At 43.9% G+C, this 16,215-nt stretch overlaps 1 protein-coding gene across 1 annotated transcript in view; it reads right to left on the minus strand.

Moving 5' to 3' along the window:
* Window positions 1–16,215, minus strand: part of PHACTR1 (phosphatase and actin regulator 1) — a 65,557-nt gene that overhangs the window by 32,732 nt on the left and 16,610 nt on the right. The window contains exons 5-7 of the mRNA XM_008944651.1: window positions 15,789–15,803; window positions 9,408–9,616; window positions 7,968–8,124 (exon numbers count right to left, since the gene is read on the minus strand). Of these exons, the coding sequence (XP_008942899.1) occupies window positions 7,968–8,124; window positions 9,408–9,616; window positions 15,789–15,803 (381 nt within the window). The remainder of the gene's footprint in view (window positions 1–7,967; window positions 8,125–9,407; window positions 9,617–15,788; window positions 15,804–16,215) is intronic.

Below are 16,215 nucleotides of genomic sequence, written 5' to 3' on the forward strand. Positions count from 1 at the left end.
TGTACTGCTGAAACAGAACTAGATGTCTAAAGAGATCCCAATATCTGAGTGGTTTTTTGAAAGCACACAAACTTTGCTGTCAATAAGAGTTTGTCAACTAGTGGAATTTGCCAAAATTGTAGGCATATATGTACATTTGGAGAACCCAACAAACCCTGAATGTATATATATATACACATCTATGTGTGTGTGCATGTGCTTCTTTCAGTGGCTTGCCCAAGGTCAGAAAGCCCACAGCAGATGCAGCTTCTTCCAGAGTTCCAAAGCCACCATTCCTTTCAGTGTGACAGAGCTCGCCAGGACATCAGCCAGAGAAAGAAGGGCTGACAAGGGCCTTGAGAGCCCACCTCCCATCCGTACCCCTGCACAGAACCCAGACCAGTCCTGCTCAGAGGATTTATTCCTGGAGCTTGAGCCCAGATGTGCAATAACAACTCGGTTTCAGCTTGGCGCCCGTAGATAATCACCTGCTTTTGCTGCCTCCCTCCAGATGCTAAGGGCAATTTAGGTAGTTCCCTTGGGCTTTCTCACAAATGTAATGCTTTCTCATGAAACTAAACTAAAAGGGGGGGAAAAAAAAGCTCTTTTCCCTAGGTGCCATGTTAGCTAAACCCCAGGCTCAGCCCTCTGTGGCTCTTCTCGGTCACCCCCATTCACACACGGAGCACTGTCACATCGGCCCCTCTAATCCAGGATTTAGATGAGCTTGTTTACCACAATCCCATTTTCTGTGTGATTTATCCCCAGCACCCACCACGTGCAGAGGCAGCCTCCACACACAGCCCTGCTGCCGGTGGGGATGAGCTCTGGCTCCAGGCATTGCTCTTCTCTCAGAGGGAGCTAACAATAAGTGTGAGGATCGCAGATGTCAGAGGGAGTTAGAAGGAATTATTTCACGTTACCCAGCAAAATGAGGTCTGTGAATGAAGCCTAATCCTGCCCTCTGCCTGTTCTTTTTAGCCCTAAATGGCTGGGAGATGAGGAGGGCAGGGGGAGATCTGGCCATGCTCAGCAGGGGCTGTCTTGCCATCACCCTCTGGCTGCATAAACCCTCCCCTCAACAGGGCTGTGACACAGAACGGAGGATTTTGAATAGCTGGATCTCCTCACAGACTCATCTTTTAGTAAATAAGAACAAGCACTTTGGGCTATTCAGTCCCCCAGGCCTCTGAAGGAACTGCTGTGCATTCTGACAGCCATGCAAGCCTTGCAGACTGACCCTTCCTCGACAGTGGTGACAGCTCTGTCACCTTCGTGGTGACCCCAAAGCTGTAATCCTTTCCCCAAATTGCCCAATTTTTCTCCTGTTTCACATCTCTCCTTCTGTTTACAAACATACTGTGTTGCTTTGTCTCCCGAGTACTCTCATTCAGAGGGACACAGGACAACTAGTATTTGATGTGAATGAGTCCAAGAACCTCACAGCAGCTTCATGACATTTTAAAAATCAATGGCAATTTTTTTTTTATACTTGTGGGAACTCAACACAATCATCTCAGCACAGACTTTCTGTTCCTAGGCAGCATTTTTCAGTACAGCTGAGGAAGACGTAGTATGGATTGGGGAACACGTAGAGTAGATTACCTTTCCAACTGAGGTAGTAGGTGACCATCACCTGTCAAACCTGCCTCTCCATAACACAGATTTATGACTTTTTGTGCTTCATTTCCTGATCCCAGACATCTTGGTACTGTTTCCAAAGCATCAGTGGGACTGTAAGCACACCTAGCAGGTGTGCATGTCCCCATCTCAAACACACAAATATGTGAATATTCCAATATTCACAGCCCTGTGCACACAGACAGATCATCCTCTTCCAGCAGATGGAGGAGCCAGGGTGGAGGCAGTTCAGGGAAAACAGGTAAGGACACTGCCATGCATTCTTGAAAAAGCAGTGGACCAAAATTTCAGCTTTGATACAATCATAGAGTGGTTTGTGTTGGAAAGGACCTCAAGGATCATCGAGTTCCAAACCCCCTGCCATGGGCAGGGACATCTTCCACTAAACCAGGTTGCTCAAAGCCCCACCAACCTGGAGCTCAACACTACCAGGGAGGTGGCATTCACAGCCTCTCCTGGCAACCTGTTCCAGGGTCTCTTGCTGACTGTGCAGGAAGGACACTGCCATCAAAAGAAAGCACACAGGTCAGACCTTTCCATCCCATTCTAAAGCATACAGGGAAGATAGGAGGCAACTAACAGCCAGAGGAACAAACAGGTCAATACATTCACTCATGGAGTATGAGAGAGCAAAGAAAGGAGCAAGCCAAGTCAGAGGGCAGGTCATTAGTCCAGTTCCCATCATACAGTACCTGCCAAGAAGCAACATCACCACACACATAATGCTCTTCATAATGCTCTTTCTGTCTTGGTTGTAATGCTGTCCCACTTGCAGCCAACAGTCAGGGAGCCCTCACAGTAACTGAAACCCCTCCACAACAAACACCCCAACCCCTGAAAGTGGAGCCAGCCTTTATACTGTTAACCCTAGAGCCAGGACACCTGATGTTAATTCTAAAGGCATCCCACTTGTAGCCAACAGTCAGGGAGCCCTCACGGTAACTGAAACCCCTCCACAACACACAAACATCCCCAACCCCTGAAAGGGGAGCCAGCCTTTATACTGTTAACCCTAGAGCCAGGACACCTGATGTTAATTCTAAAGGCAGGGCACCTGCTGGTCATCTCCTAATTGGCTTTCACCCAAGGTTGGCCAGGCCTTGAGAGAAAACCAAGAGGAAGATCTTTCCTGCTTGGTGGTGGACATCATCCCTATGTCAACCCTGATTCAGGGCTGGGGGTTTAGACCCTGACACTTCACCACCCTCACAGTAAAGAACTTCTTCCTAATATCTAATCTAAATCTACCCTCTTTCAGTTTGAAACTGTTACCTCTTGTCCTATCACCACACTGCCTGATAAAGGGTCCCTCCCCAGCTTTCCCACAGGCCCCCTTTAAGTGCTTGAAGACTGCAATAAGGTCTCCCTGGAGCTCTTCTCCAGGCTGAGCAAACCCAACTGTCTCAGCCTGCCCTCCCTGGGGAGGTGCTCCAGCCCCCTGAGCATCTTCACAGCTCTCCTCTGAACTTGCTCCAACAGCTCCAAGTCTTCCTTATGCTGGGGACCCCAGAGCTGGACACAGCACTGCAGGTGGGGGGGTCTCACCAGAGCAGAGCAGAAGGGTAGAATCCCCTCCCTTGCCCTGCTGACCACACTCCTTTTGATGCAGCCCAGGATGCCATTGGCCTGATGGGCTGAGCACACATGTTGCTGGCTCATATTAAGTTTTTTATCCACCAATAGCCTCAAGACCTTCTCCACAGAGCTGCTCTCAATCCACTCATCCCCCAGCCACTATTTGTGCTTGGGATTACCCTGACCCAGGTGTAGGACCTTGCACTTGGCCTAATACTCCTGCATCTAATTGCTAATTAGCACCTTCACTAGAGCTGGGGGGGTTAAGAGACTCAGAAAAGACTTGAGTGCTTCAGAAAGTCTTATAGGATGTGGGGCAGATCAGCTACAGTCTGAAGACACATTTTGTCTCAAGGTAGGGGAGAGACCTTGTGAAAGATATGCAACGGAAAACAGGTCTTCCCACTCCAAAGGAGTGCAAAGTCCTTGGTGAAGTCTGGTGTAGTGTATAGATACACAGATATTTTTTATTTAAAGGGGTCTTGTGCTTACTAAATGATATGTTGATGGAGGAACTCTGTGTGGGCTCTTCATGATGATTTCTTGGTGAGGCAGAAGAACAAGAACCAGCACTGAAGCACAATATGCAGTTGTTTCTTGATGGGTGCAGCACCCACCAGTGCTGGCCCTCCTCACCAGGGGCTCCTGCCAGGCCATGGGAGATCCTCCAAGCTCAGATTCAGAGCCTGTCTGAGTCCCTGCTTCACAGTCACAGCCCAGATACACTCTCACCCTGCTAGCCCTCAAAAGAGAAGTCCAGGTCCTCCTGCTCCCTGCTCTCCCACGAATAACCAGGGCCCCAGTGCTTCCCAGCAGGTCCCACCCAGCCAGAGAGACAGGCAGAAAGCAGGAGCCTGTCTTCTCCCTCTGCCTGTTAACTTGCAGAGTCCTGTTTTCTCCTCACAGTCACACACACCTCTTGAGCAGCTGGGAGGCTGTGCCAGCACCAGAGGGATAAGATGGAGGAGGAGTTTGGGAGAAAAAAACAAAAGAAACCCATCCCCACTTAAAGATTTACTCAGTGCAGAAGGTCTGTGCATTTCAGAGTAGAAGTTAATGGAGTTGTGAGGATTTTAGCAGCCAAGAACATGCCCTCCAGCATCCATTTCCTATTCCCCAGTCATGTCTGGTAACGAGCTGGAAGTTCTGCATCTTAATTCACTCTTTTTGCTTCATGGTAGGGATTGTGTTTTGGAGCAGTCTATTCTGGTTTGGTTAGAGGGGGAGGTCTCCTAATTAGTTGCTGTAATTGCTGTGTAATTTTGCTGGGATCTAGACGTGCTGAGCTGGGATACAGGATACACACCAGCAAAGCACTGCCTTCCTGTGAAGTGTTGCTATGATTGGCACAAAGGTGTAAATTTGTCTCATGCCTGAGCTAATATTCAGGTGTGTAGTGAGCCAGATCCTGCTGTAAGATACATTTTCTGCAGCCTCACCCCCATAACTGGTCTGGTCTAAGTCAAAGCAGTGCTCCCAGCATGGGAAACAGGAGACATGATGAAGTCTGCTCTGGAATCTCCCTACCAGTTGGTGGATGCAATAACAAATACTCTGAGACTAACTGGAGGTTCAGAGCTTCCAAGCTCCATCTAAACAGGGTCCAAACAAACAGTTCTCAGCCAAATCGATTCCTGGTGCAACTAATAAGGCTGGAGGAACCACAAGCAGGATGATTTTGGTCCCACACAATATGTCAATGGCCAATCTCTCAACATTCCTGGCTATAAGTGTCTTTAAAAATGATGTTCCCTTTACAGTACTAAATTCTGAACTGCCAAAGGTGGCAGCCAATGAGCTCTTCCAAACTAAATGCTGTGGGGATTATGCATCAACACTGAAGTCTCTTAATCAGCCTCTTGGTGGAAATTAATTGATCCATTACAGACAATAACTATTTGCTGAAGTTTTTATCCTGCCTTTTTTATTTCTGTAAGTAGCATATGTGATTTCATTGGCTGGCTATTTTAAACCAAAGGGGACCATTGGTGGAACAGCACAAATCCCTCTGAAATCTAAAACTGCCAGCTGCAATTATAGCCTGCATCTAGCATCTTCTCTGAGGACTATAAATGCTTCACACTACTTCAGTTTTGCTTGGCATCTGCATCACTGTGTGACAATTACTGAGCAATGGCAAAGGATGGATTCAGTAATGAAGTCTGGGCAGTAAAGAAATCCTGTCCAAATGGAAATATTTTCTCTATTTCAATCTAATATTCATCAGTCTGTGCACAGAGATACACCACATTTAGACACAAGGCACTGGTAAGACAGGTGCCTGCCTTTTGCTGCTGCAATGTCTGTGGCTTTTTGCATATTAGGGATGAAGAAAGTTGTTTTCTCCTATTTTGTGCTTGTTTTTAACTACTCAAAAGGATGAGATACTAAGTAGTAAGTACTAATAAATTAAAAGGTCAGACTGGCAACTATATTACTCCAAATAAGGCTTGTGAAATTCTACCAATTTCAGTGATGTTACACTGGGATAAAACAGGAATGAAACAGCAGTGGCTCAGCTATTTTTTTGAGCTCATATCTACACAGTTTGAATGATTTGAACTATTTGTGACTGCTATATTAGAAGATGAGATCAAGCATTATACCTCAGACTGAATGAGAAATGCAATCTGGGAAACAGCTGCTGACAGTGTGAGAATTTAGGGCTTACACAGTGTGTGGGTTTGGCTGGGCTAGAGTTCATTTTCTTGACAGTAGCTGGTGTGGGGCTGTGGGTTGGATTTGTGCTGGCAGCAGTGTTGGTAACCCAGGGGTGGTTTAGCTGGTGCTGAGCAGCCCTCACACACAGCCAAGGCCTCTTCTGCTCCTCACACCTCCCACCAGCCAGCAGGCTGGGGGCACAAGGAGCTGGGAGGGGACACAGCTGGGACAGGTGACCCCAGCTGACCAAAGGGATGTCCCAGACCATATGATGTCATGCCCAGCATACACAGCTGGGGGAAGAAGGAAAGGGACATCTGGAGTGATGATGCTTGTCTTGCCCAGTCACCATTCCACGTGATGGATCCTGTGTTTCCTGGAGGTGGCTGAACAGCTGCAGGCCAATGGGAAGTGGGGAGGGAATTTCTTGGTGTGCTTTGCCTGTGGGTGTGGCTTTTACTTCACCCATTACACTGCCTTTATCTCAGCCCACAGATTTTCTCACTGTTACTCTTTGACTCTCCCCAAGCCCACTGGAGGGGCTGTGTGGGGCTCAGCTGCCAGCTGGGGTTAAACACCAACACACAGGAGGGGTTCTGGGGATCACCCAAATTAGTTTCCCCTTGTTAAAAAGGGATTTGCTGAAGAAACATCCTTTAATGGAGAGGTTTTGGAGAAGTGAGATATAAAATATTTATGATAAAAACCACCTGGGGCACAGTGAGCTGTGCAGAGCCATTGCTTGTAAATGACACAATTTACCTTCAGCAGACAGAGCTGCAAAACTTTGGAGAGACCCAAGTAATCCAGGCAAACAGGCAACACCGTGGAAATGCTTTCCCTGTCATTGCAAGGTCAAGCACTGCACAGTAAATACACTCAGAGACAAAAATGTCCACTCCTCACATGCTTCAAAAGGGTTCAAAATGAATCATATAAGCACCAGGACCTTGCTTTTTGGGACCCAGAGTTCCATGTGCAGCTTCAGTCCAGCAAGGTATGAGGCTGAATAAAGACTGGACTGAAAAATCACAGTACCAGCAACAGTGCAGCACTATCTTGAATACTTTGGGCATTACTGCAGAGACCCTTCAACAAGAATACTGAGGAATTAGAGAGGACTTGGAGTAGGCTAAGCATGATCCAGCACAAAGACTTTCAAAGACAGACTGGAAAGATGTTGTTAGTTTATTCCAAAGAGCTGATAAACGAGGCCATGAAGAAATACAGCAGATAAAATGCTGAAAGTGGTATTTACCAGGAGCTCCTACTCCTCCTGTCTCCACAACATGGTAGTGGTGTGCCCCCCTTCTCCTCCCCACGAAAAGAAGAGAACCCACCAGAAAATTCCCAGCAACTGGCTGGTCTCTTCTCCTTGTGGATTTTGCAGAGTCACAAACTGGAGGACAACCAACCTACCAGCTCTGCATACTACCAAGGTTCTAATATAACAGTATTTAAAATGGTTACAAAAATTATGCCTGGAGCATTGGTGGTTCTTAGACATTTCTACCTGACATCAGTGTACTAATTCTTGACAGAAATCTTCTACATTTAATGGGCACCCCTCTATACCCCATGTAATACAGAAAACCACAACAGCTGGTGAGTGACACTGTTACAGAAGACAGTGGCTAGGAAAGGTAAATCTGCCCAACCAGACCCAGTCAAAGCAGGTACTGAATGATGTAAGTATTTTAGATCAGGAAAAGACTCAGCTACTCCCAGGAGATGCAGTCAGAAAACAAAGTTATACCTCAGCCCTTTGGCCAAACCAAGAGCTTATCCAATGGCACATGCAGCTACAGTTCAATATGTTATCAAAGTGAACATTTCCCAACAGTGCACAGAGAAAAACAGTGCCACACAGTTCATACTGATACCTCACACAACCCAAGATCCCACAGGATATGCCAGGAACATGAAATGGGGCATTGTATGGGAGGTTACACTGCAACAGGAATCATGTCTAGAGTCTTTTTCATCTCCCATGGCTTTTCTGCTTGAACACTGTAAACAAACAGATCTCAGATGTTTACAGACTAAGGATAAAAACTGCATCCCACCATGTGTTCCCATAAGCAAGAGTTAGAAAAATGTTTGTTTCCTACCTTGTTAACTTTGTCCCAATCTGCTGCCTAAGTTCCAGCCTCTCTTCATCAGTCTGCATGGGGAGGATGTTCTTTTCCTCCAGCTCTCTCTTGGAAGGCCTGTTGCTTAGTTTGATTGCTAAAGAGTCCTTCCTGCAGACTTTCATTGCCAGGGAGCCTGTAGGAAAGCAGAGAAGGCTCTGCCAAGGAGGTGTCACCATTTCATTACAGCATGGACCAGCCAAGGGAGGATACGAGGCTCTCATTTACATTGGTAGGGGTGGTGGGAAGAGGGGTATCAATTAACTTCATGTGCTCAATCAACCTCAGCCCATGTCATAAGAAGGAAAAGTTGAATTTGGTAGATATACAGGAAAAAGAAATCAAAATATTGCTCCACAGAGGGGAGCAGAGAAGAAGGGCTGGTTTTGGAATTGCTAGTAGCATCTGTAGCTTTCTCTAGCACAGTGTATCTGAACCACGTAACAGGATGAATAATTCAGCCTCAGAATCTGGGCAGGCAGCAGAGCTACAGCATGTGGAAAGAGAGACACAAGCAGACACAAACCCAGGAGAGGCTTTGGGCTTGGCAGGAGACTGTGAGACAGAGCAGTTCTGCTCTGTTTCTTAGTTTAAGAGCAAAGACTGCTTAATTTCATTTGCAGGGTAAGGAAGGATTCTGAGGAGATGAAATATGCCTGGTTTAGAATTTTACTGTGTGTTTTAACAAGGGTGGTGTTTGGTTTTACTGCTCCCAGTCTGCAGAAGAAAAGAAATCCAAGGGCCTGAAGCTTCAGCTCGACCTGGAGGATGACAAGCAGCTGTCATACACAATGTACTGCAGCTTGTCTTCATGGGAGAGTCCTATGATGTCACACTGAGGCAGGGTCTTCTCTGAGAGGTCAGGAAGGGGCCACAGGTCCCTCTCCAGACTGTAATTGTGATGTTGGTATCAATTAATCTCTGCTTATCTGAGCTCAATTCTCTAATTGTGATCCCTTTCAAAGTAGGTGCAGACTCACAATTCTGACATGATTTAATACTTGCTATGTACAAAAGCTCTGACTCTCTATCAGTGGCACTTATTTCATCCTCCTGAAGTACCTCTATTAAGCAGAGCTTGACTGAAGCCAAAGGCAAAGCCTCTCTACAGCACAGACACTTGGGAAAGTGAATCCAAAAGTCAGTTTTTGAAGTGAAATAATATAAGCCAAAACTAGTCATTTGAATTCTGTCTGAGAGCTACCCAGACAGGGATTCATGTGGATTAGGGAAATCACTATGAATTCATACTATGTTATTTTGGATTAATTTACCAGGCATCCTCATGTAGTCAAGCCTGAAGAGATGGCAAAGCCACAGTCAAGAAAGAAAATTCACCGGCCTTGTGTTTCTCTTGTGTATTCAAAGTTCAGAGTGAAAATTAAATAGATGAGAAAGGAAAAATGGAATGAGTCTTACTTGTAAATAATGAGTTATCCTCATCTTCATCTTCCTCTTCCTCTTCCTCCTGTCTTGTGTAGAGGCAGGAAGAATCTTCATAGTCTGTTTCATGAGGCACATTTTCTTTATTGTCATCGCATTCGATCACAACAGTTGGCACTTGTCTCATGTCTGGAAGGCCCCCGGGTCCTGTTTTTGCAACACTGTCACCTGTATGTAAACCAGAGCTGCAGGGGAAGAAAAACAAAGACATAAACTAAAGGAAACAGCTCAATGGAAGACTGAGTTGCTTCTCTCACTGTAAAGTTGTGGTGTTTCATCCCTTTTTGAGAAGAAAGGAGGATAGAAAGATCTTCATGACCAGCAAGACATCTGAGGTTTAAACTGAGTACACTTTAGATTTAAGGTACAGCACTTGTCAGAGAGGCAGGACAGCAGGCAGGCAGGATTACTGGCAGCCAGGACCAAGCACTGCAGATCTGTGGCAAATACAGTCTCAAGGCTTAGAGAGAATTGCACCAGCTACTCCAAAGGATAAGCAGATCTTCAGCCTGGTGTCTGTGGGACCTCTCCATGGGCGTGCAGGCAGGAAGGAGAACATGTCTCACCTGAATGGAAAAGGTGGAGTACAGGAGTGGGAGAAAGAAAAGGTACAGGCTGTAGGAAGGCAGAGGGGAACCATGACCTCCACTGCCTGGACAAGATGTTGACTGACCTGAGGGGAAGGCAAGGGCATAACTCTGAAGCACAGAGGACTGAGCTTGTGAAACTGGGATGGAAAAAAAGAGACTTTGGGAGCTGGTGAGAGTAACATGGCAGGGAGCTAAAAGCTGGGAGGTTTGTTTGCTGATGGCACATTCCTGTGTTGTCAGGGCTGTGGTGACAATATCTCTGCTCCTGTGCTGGCTCCTTACTCCAGCCAGGTGCTGGAGATCAACCTGAATTGGAGCTAACATCATCTTTTTTTTTGTCATATGAAGTGTGACTGATCATTTCCTGCACCTTCCTAGGATAAGGCCTGTGGTCAGTCCTGCCACCACCTAGCCCAGCTTATGTGCTCATTTCAAAGCCCTTTTCCAAGGAATCAGGAATACAAGTAAGGAACCAGGAACATAAGGAGGTGAAGATCAAAGCCAAACAACAGGTGAAAGGGAAAGTCAGGCATAGAACCACCTTTCCCAGCCCATTTTTCTCTATTACCTCTTGTTCCCCTTCCAGTGTGAAAGGAGAATGAGAGACTGGAAGACTAAAAGGATGGCTGCTCAGTTCTGTTGGTGAGTGAGCAGAAACTGCCCTTCCTCTTAAATCCTAGCTGAGGGAACAGCCATATGAAAGGTGGGGAACACTCCCTGCTGGACATCTTCTTTATGTCAAACACCCACTTCCCAGAAGAACATAGGTGTGAAACCAGACATGCTGGCCAAGCTGAACTTGAGGCACACAAATTTGGGTCTGACCTTACCGAGTGCTGAGTAGCCTCAATTCCCCTGAATATTTCAGCCTGCTCAGAATCCTACAGGTATTCTACACCTTGAAAAAATGTTGTATTCTCTTTAAATGATTTTCTACTGAGTTGACCTGAAATATTTCTCTTTCTTCTAACCTTAATGTGGACTCTTAAATGGCTGCCAGGTAACATCCCAGAAAGACTTTTAAAAACCTCTTTCTGGGTATATAATGCTAGTCCACAATGTGCTCAGGGATTAAGGAGAAGAAAAGGCTTCAGATCCCGTGAGTAAGTGATACCATGCTGTTACTATCATCTTCAGCTTCAAAAAAGTCATTTTGTTAACTATTGTTATTATTGCAGACTAACCAACAATGAGAGGCAGTGGCTTTACTGGGTGTCTTGAAGAGAGGAACTTCATTTTCTTAGCAATAGTTGACATTTTGTACCACATAGGAGGAAAGTTTCATGAGGAACTGGGTTGTGAATTTTTATTAGACTTCAATGAGTTTGACCCAAAAAAACTCCCAGAAGTAGTTTTAAAATTCACCAGCTGAATTCTCCTAAAGCCACACAAATGTACTGCAGTCTTTAAAAACTTTCAACTAACTTTTAATTTATTAATATGCTTTAATAATTTGTCAAACTTAGTTTTAAAAATCTGTTTTCTCTGTAATCTATTTTTTGTCTACCTCTGTTGAAGAGGAAAAGTAGGAAATTCAAAAGCCTGGAATTAAATTTCCAAGTGAAAAAAAAGTATCTCAGCATCCAGGCCCATTTGGTGCTTCCCTGTTCTGTGAAGGGTGTATGTAGGTCACAGATTCATCCTCATGGGCACGCACACAGGGTAGCAGCTATCAATTTATAACCCATTGAGGTTACCAAGCAGGTATTGGCTGGCAACTAGACTTACAAATGACCAAGGAGGATCTTTATTGGAACTAGTGATCTAGAAATAGGCAGCTTCTCATCTCACTGTAAGTTTTCTGAATCAGCCACTTTCTTGATAACACCACTTTCTATTTTAAGCCTTTCATTTTTCCTGGTGTTTTGTGCTCTTCTTGATTAAAATCAGCCTTTTCCACAGCATTTTGACTAAGTCAGCTGTCTAAGCAAAGCACTTATGAAATCCATGCAGTACTGCAGTATACTTCAGAAGGACATTCAAGGTCACTGGCTGTTTCCACTGTGTATAAATTCCTCCAGGTCATGAGCCAAACCCCACATGGTCAGGTGGCCTACACCACCAAATTTTTTAGCATTATTTACCAAAAAGCACATTATTGTTTCAAACACTCCAGCTTAAATCTGCTTTGGTTTTGGCTACAAAATTAGAGAACAAAGCCACAGCTAAGCAAGTACTTGTTTCAAGAAGATAAATGTGTCTTAACACATCGATGTGAATAATTCATAGCTGACTAGTACAAGCACTTGCAATTGCTGTTGTGTCATCTTTATGTGATCAAAACAGCAAAAAAGCTACACCACTATAGTTTACAGTGTTTCTAGTGAGAAAATATTTAATGAAAAATTAGAATTGAAGCATATGAGTGACTCATGGTACAGACCAAATCCAAAAAGAAGAAAGTGAAATCCCTCCTGTAAAATCTAGTGGGGAAAAAAAACCTGCACACTTCTCTTCTGTCATCCCAGGCTCTTTGATAATGGAATAAAGTTACATTTTTATCAGCATGTTTTCAGACCCACAGTACACTCTTCTGTACTTATCAGTTAAAACAAAAATCTAAAAAAACTTCAAACCATTGTACATGAGTTTCTACACTACAGGCATATGTGTGAGAGACAGAGAAAGTTGGCAGAGCTATAAATATTAAGTGTTTCTACCCTTAGGCAACACTAAAGTTTAGACAAAAAGCAATTCTCTTGGCAAGTTTTATGGAAGATAAATGTTTTCTGACTCAAATATGTTATATAAGATTTACAAGACACTAGCAGGAAATTATTTCATAAATCTACACTCTGAAGCTGAACTGGGTGTCCCAGAAGAACTGGTCTCACACATTGTCTTTTTGGACAGAGTGATTTTTCACTGCTCTGCCACAGCAGCAGTTCTAGCCCAGAGTGAGATGTTGCTATTTAACTGCTCTTTAGCACATACCTTGAACAAACAGAGGCCTTCATTCAGTTGCTAGTGTGCAAGAGTCCACAGAATAACTGAAATTAATTGTCATCTTACCAGACAGACTGGGGACTAGATGGGCAAGGCAGAAAATAAGGCTATTTCAGATCAAGCAGCTGCCTCCCCGAAACAAAATTAAAGATGAATTCTAGTGGCACATAAGAGGGTTTCTAAAGCTTCTTTGGCTGCTGTTTGACACGTGGCTTTTGGGCATGGTCTTTCTTCTCAAATTAATTTCAGTCAGGAGGATGAAACCTTCTGCAGATTTTGGTGGCAGGGCTTCTCAGATTTTCACCAACTCTTAAAATGCATTCTGAAACAGCATAAAACAGTGGCCAAATGTAGAGTTTTGCTTATGTTTGATACATACCCTTTGGGCTGAAGGGGAAAGTTGTTTGCAGCAGGGCACAAACTGGCAACAGAGGTTGCAGAAAAAAGGTTACGTGAAAATTACACCCTTCTCTGTTTTAACTTAACCTATCCTAAAGCTGGTAATTTATCATGGAAAACAGAGGCAAACTGGCAGCACAAATGACATGCCATAATAGTCACACTGTGACAAGGGACAGATTGCCCTTCTGAGAATAGGTCATGAATAGATGTTACGAGTATTAGAAAACATTACAATCAAAAGCATTAAGTGTGCAAATGAACTTAATGTTCTATAATGTCTGTAATAAAACTGAATAAAAAAAAAATCCAGGAATTAACTGCCATTTTAAGACATAAGAACAACTGGGACTTGAGTAGCCATTACATGCTTTTAATGCAGACTAACTTATTAATATGCCTAGGTCAGGCAGTAAGATGTAACCACTCCTGCAGAGGGAAAAACAGAGAAGCTCAGTGGCTTTCTCAAGGTCAAAGACAGTAAAAGAACTTCTGGCTTCCAAGGATACCTCATTTTTTTTTCTGGCGAGCTTGTGGCTCATTTGCAAAGCCCTGATTTCAAGTATCAGTTTGCAGATGTTGGACCTCATCTGTGAAAGAAAAAAATCCAGACTGCTAGAAGAAGAGGATGCTTTAGTCTTTCATTCTTTGCCCCTGTCCACACGCACAGTCCTGGTGAAGAGACGAGTTGTGAGCTGTAAGAAAACTTTACTGGGAAAAATGTGGAATTGATACAAACTGGTTAAGAACTCAGTGAATATCAGTGGAGTTTAACAGACTTGAGGAACTTCCACTGCACCAGCACCAAAGAAACTGGTCCTGGAAAGAAAAACAGAATTCCTGAAGGAAAAAAGAAAAAAATTAAGAGCAGAAAACTCATGTGCACACATCTACATGATCCTCCCTTATTAAAAACAAAATATTATTCTAAATCAAAACCACTATGCTAACTAATCCCCCAAATTACCAGACTTGGCAGCTTTATTACTGCAGCATGATGGCAATTACTGTATAAAGTTATAGGATTCTTTTGAGATAAAGCCTGAGATCAGCAAAAAAAAGAAACGCTGTCAATGAATTTAGCATTCCCCAGCAGGTGCCTCAGAGACTTGCCAGGCTCTCTCAACTCCTCAAGATTATTGACCCAACAGTAGTGACCCCCCTACATGGTTATCTTGGAAGGAACAGCAAAGCTCATGATGTCCTTTGGGCTTAATCCAGGTTTTCTAGAATTAAGGGAAAAGAACTACTGTCAAAACCCCCCCAAAACAGTGGCATTTTGTGTGAATAATCCTCTCCCTAGTTAAATACATGTATTTTTAAAAAGTTGTTTTTTCTTTAAGAAAAGCCAGTAAATTTACTAAGATTACAATGTGGCTTGAAAAAAACATTTAAGAAATTGAAGAATTTAACAGCAAGCATCAACTCCACCAACCTGGAAATATTTTGGAATATTTTTACCTCTAAATACTACAATGATAAGAATTGCTTTTGCAGAGGAAACACTCATCACCTATTTTCTCTCTTGTGAATGCAAACATTACTGATTTGTTTTGACAAAGAGAATAACTTAAGTACTCAACACTTTATTTCATGATTGAAATAATAGTTAATCAATGGAAAAAGCCTATGAAGAATCAACTGTCTGCAATACCATGAACTCGGATTGATTTTCATTTTCAATGTGAAATATCAGTGCCACAACCTCTTCTGATTTTCTTCTGCAAAGGGAGGCAACTGCTTCTTCTTGGGAAAGGAATCTTTATTCATTTGTTATTCAATTACTGACAAACAGCAGAGCTTCAGCTTCAACTTAACAGTTAAAACCTCTGTGCTTGGTGCATCAGGCTTTGGGGTGATGCAGATGATCTGACCAGCCCTGCCAGCAAAGTGAGAAGCACTCACCGTGCACAGAGGGGAATGTGGCACAAAGAGGCACTGGGGCCAATCATCAGGTATTTTATCTGTTAGACCAAATATTTTAGCTTCCTGTCTAACAGAAGGATGGTCTGATGCTTCTAGAACAAGCTGGCTACAAAGCCACCCTCGGTACTAAATAGAACATGTCATTTTTTTGGATTACTTTCCCTATTCTGGGACTTGCTCAATTTTCCTCTGCAGGATGAAAGAAATTTTCCAAAACTTGCTGATCCTGCAGCCTATGAGGACAGACTTGATTTATGCAACATGCTTCACTTATTCAGACTATGTGGAGCAGCATTCAGAGACACTTACAAGTGACAGTGACAAAAAAACAGCCCCAAGGTGGGTTAGGTCCTTCTGACCAAACGTACAACCTTCCTCCAGATGCAAATGGCTGAGAAGGCAGCTGCTGTGGAATGGGTTAAACACTTATTTTAAGATCAAACATATAATTTCACTTAATCCAACTAAAATAATTTAAACAGTGTATTAAAACTACTCCGAGTGACTCGCAGGAAGTCCTCAGAGGTCATTTTGAGCTAACTGGTAATACCCATCAGATGCTCTGGCTGAGTGGCACAATTGGTATTTATTCCTCTTTTCTGCATCTTCCACTTCCCTTCCTGGCTTCTGGAAACCCTTCACAGAACTGGAACTCAGCAGTCACACACTCTGCAGTATGTCCTGTAAGCCAGGCATGTCCTACTAACATCTTCTCCACTGGTTGTATAGGACAACAGGGCTCAGGAAATTTGGTCTTTTTCTCCTTTCTGCCACAGACTTGTCAGAAAAGCTTGGAAAGGCTCTTCCCCTGGCTCCATTTCTCCAGCAGTGACTCTGCCCTGAGGCTGTTACACCCCAGAGGAGAAGCCTCCTTTGAGTACCATCAACATAACTCAAAGTGGTGACCCTGATACTGAAGTCAG

Source organism: Merops nubicus, unplaced genomic scaffold (genome assembly GCF_000691845.1).
Source record: "Merops nubicus isolate BGI_N331 unplaced genomic scaffold, ASM69184v1 scaffold1997, whole genome shotgun sequence".
NCBI lineage: Eukaryota > Metazoa > Chordata > Aves > Coraciiformes > Meropidae > Merops > Merops nubicus.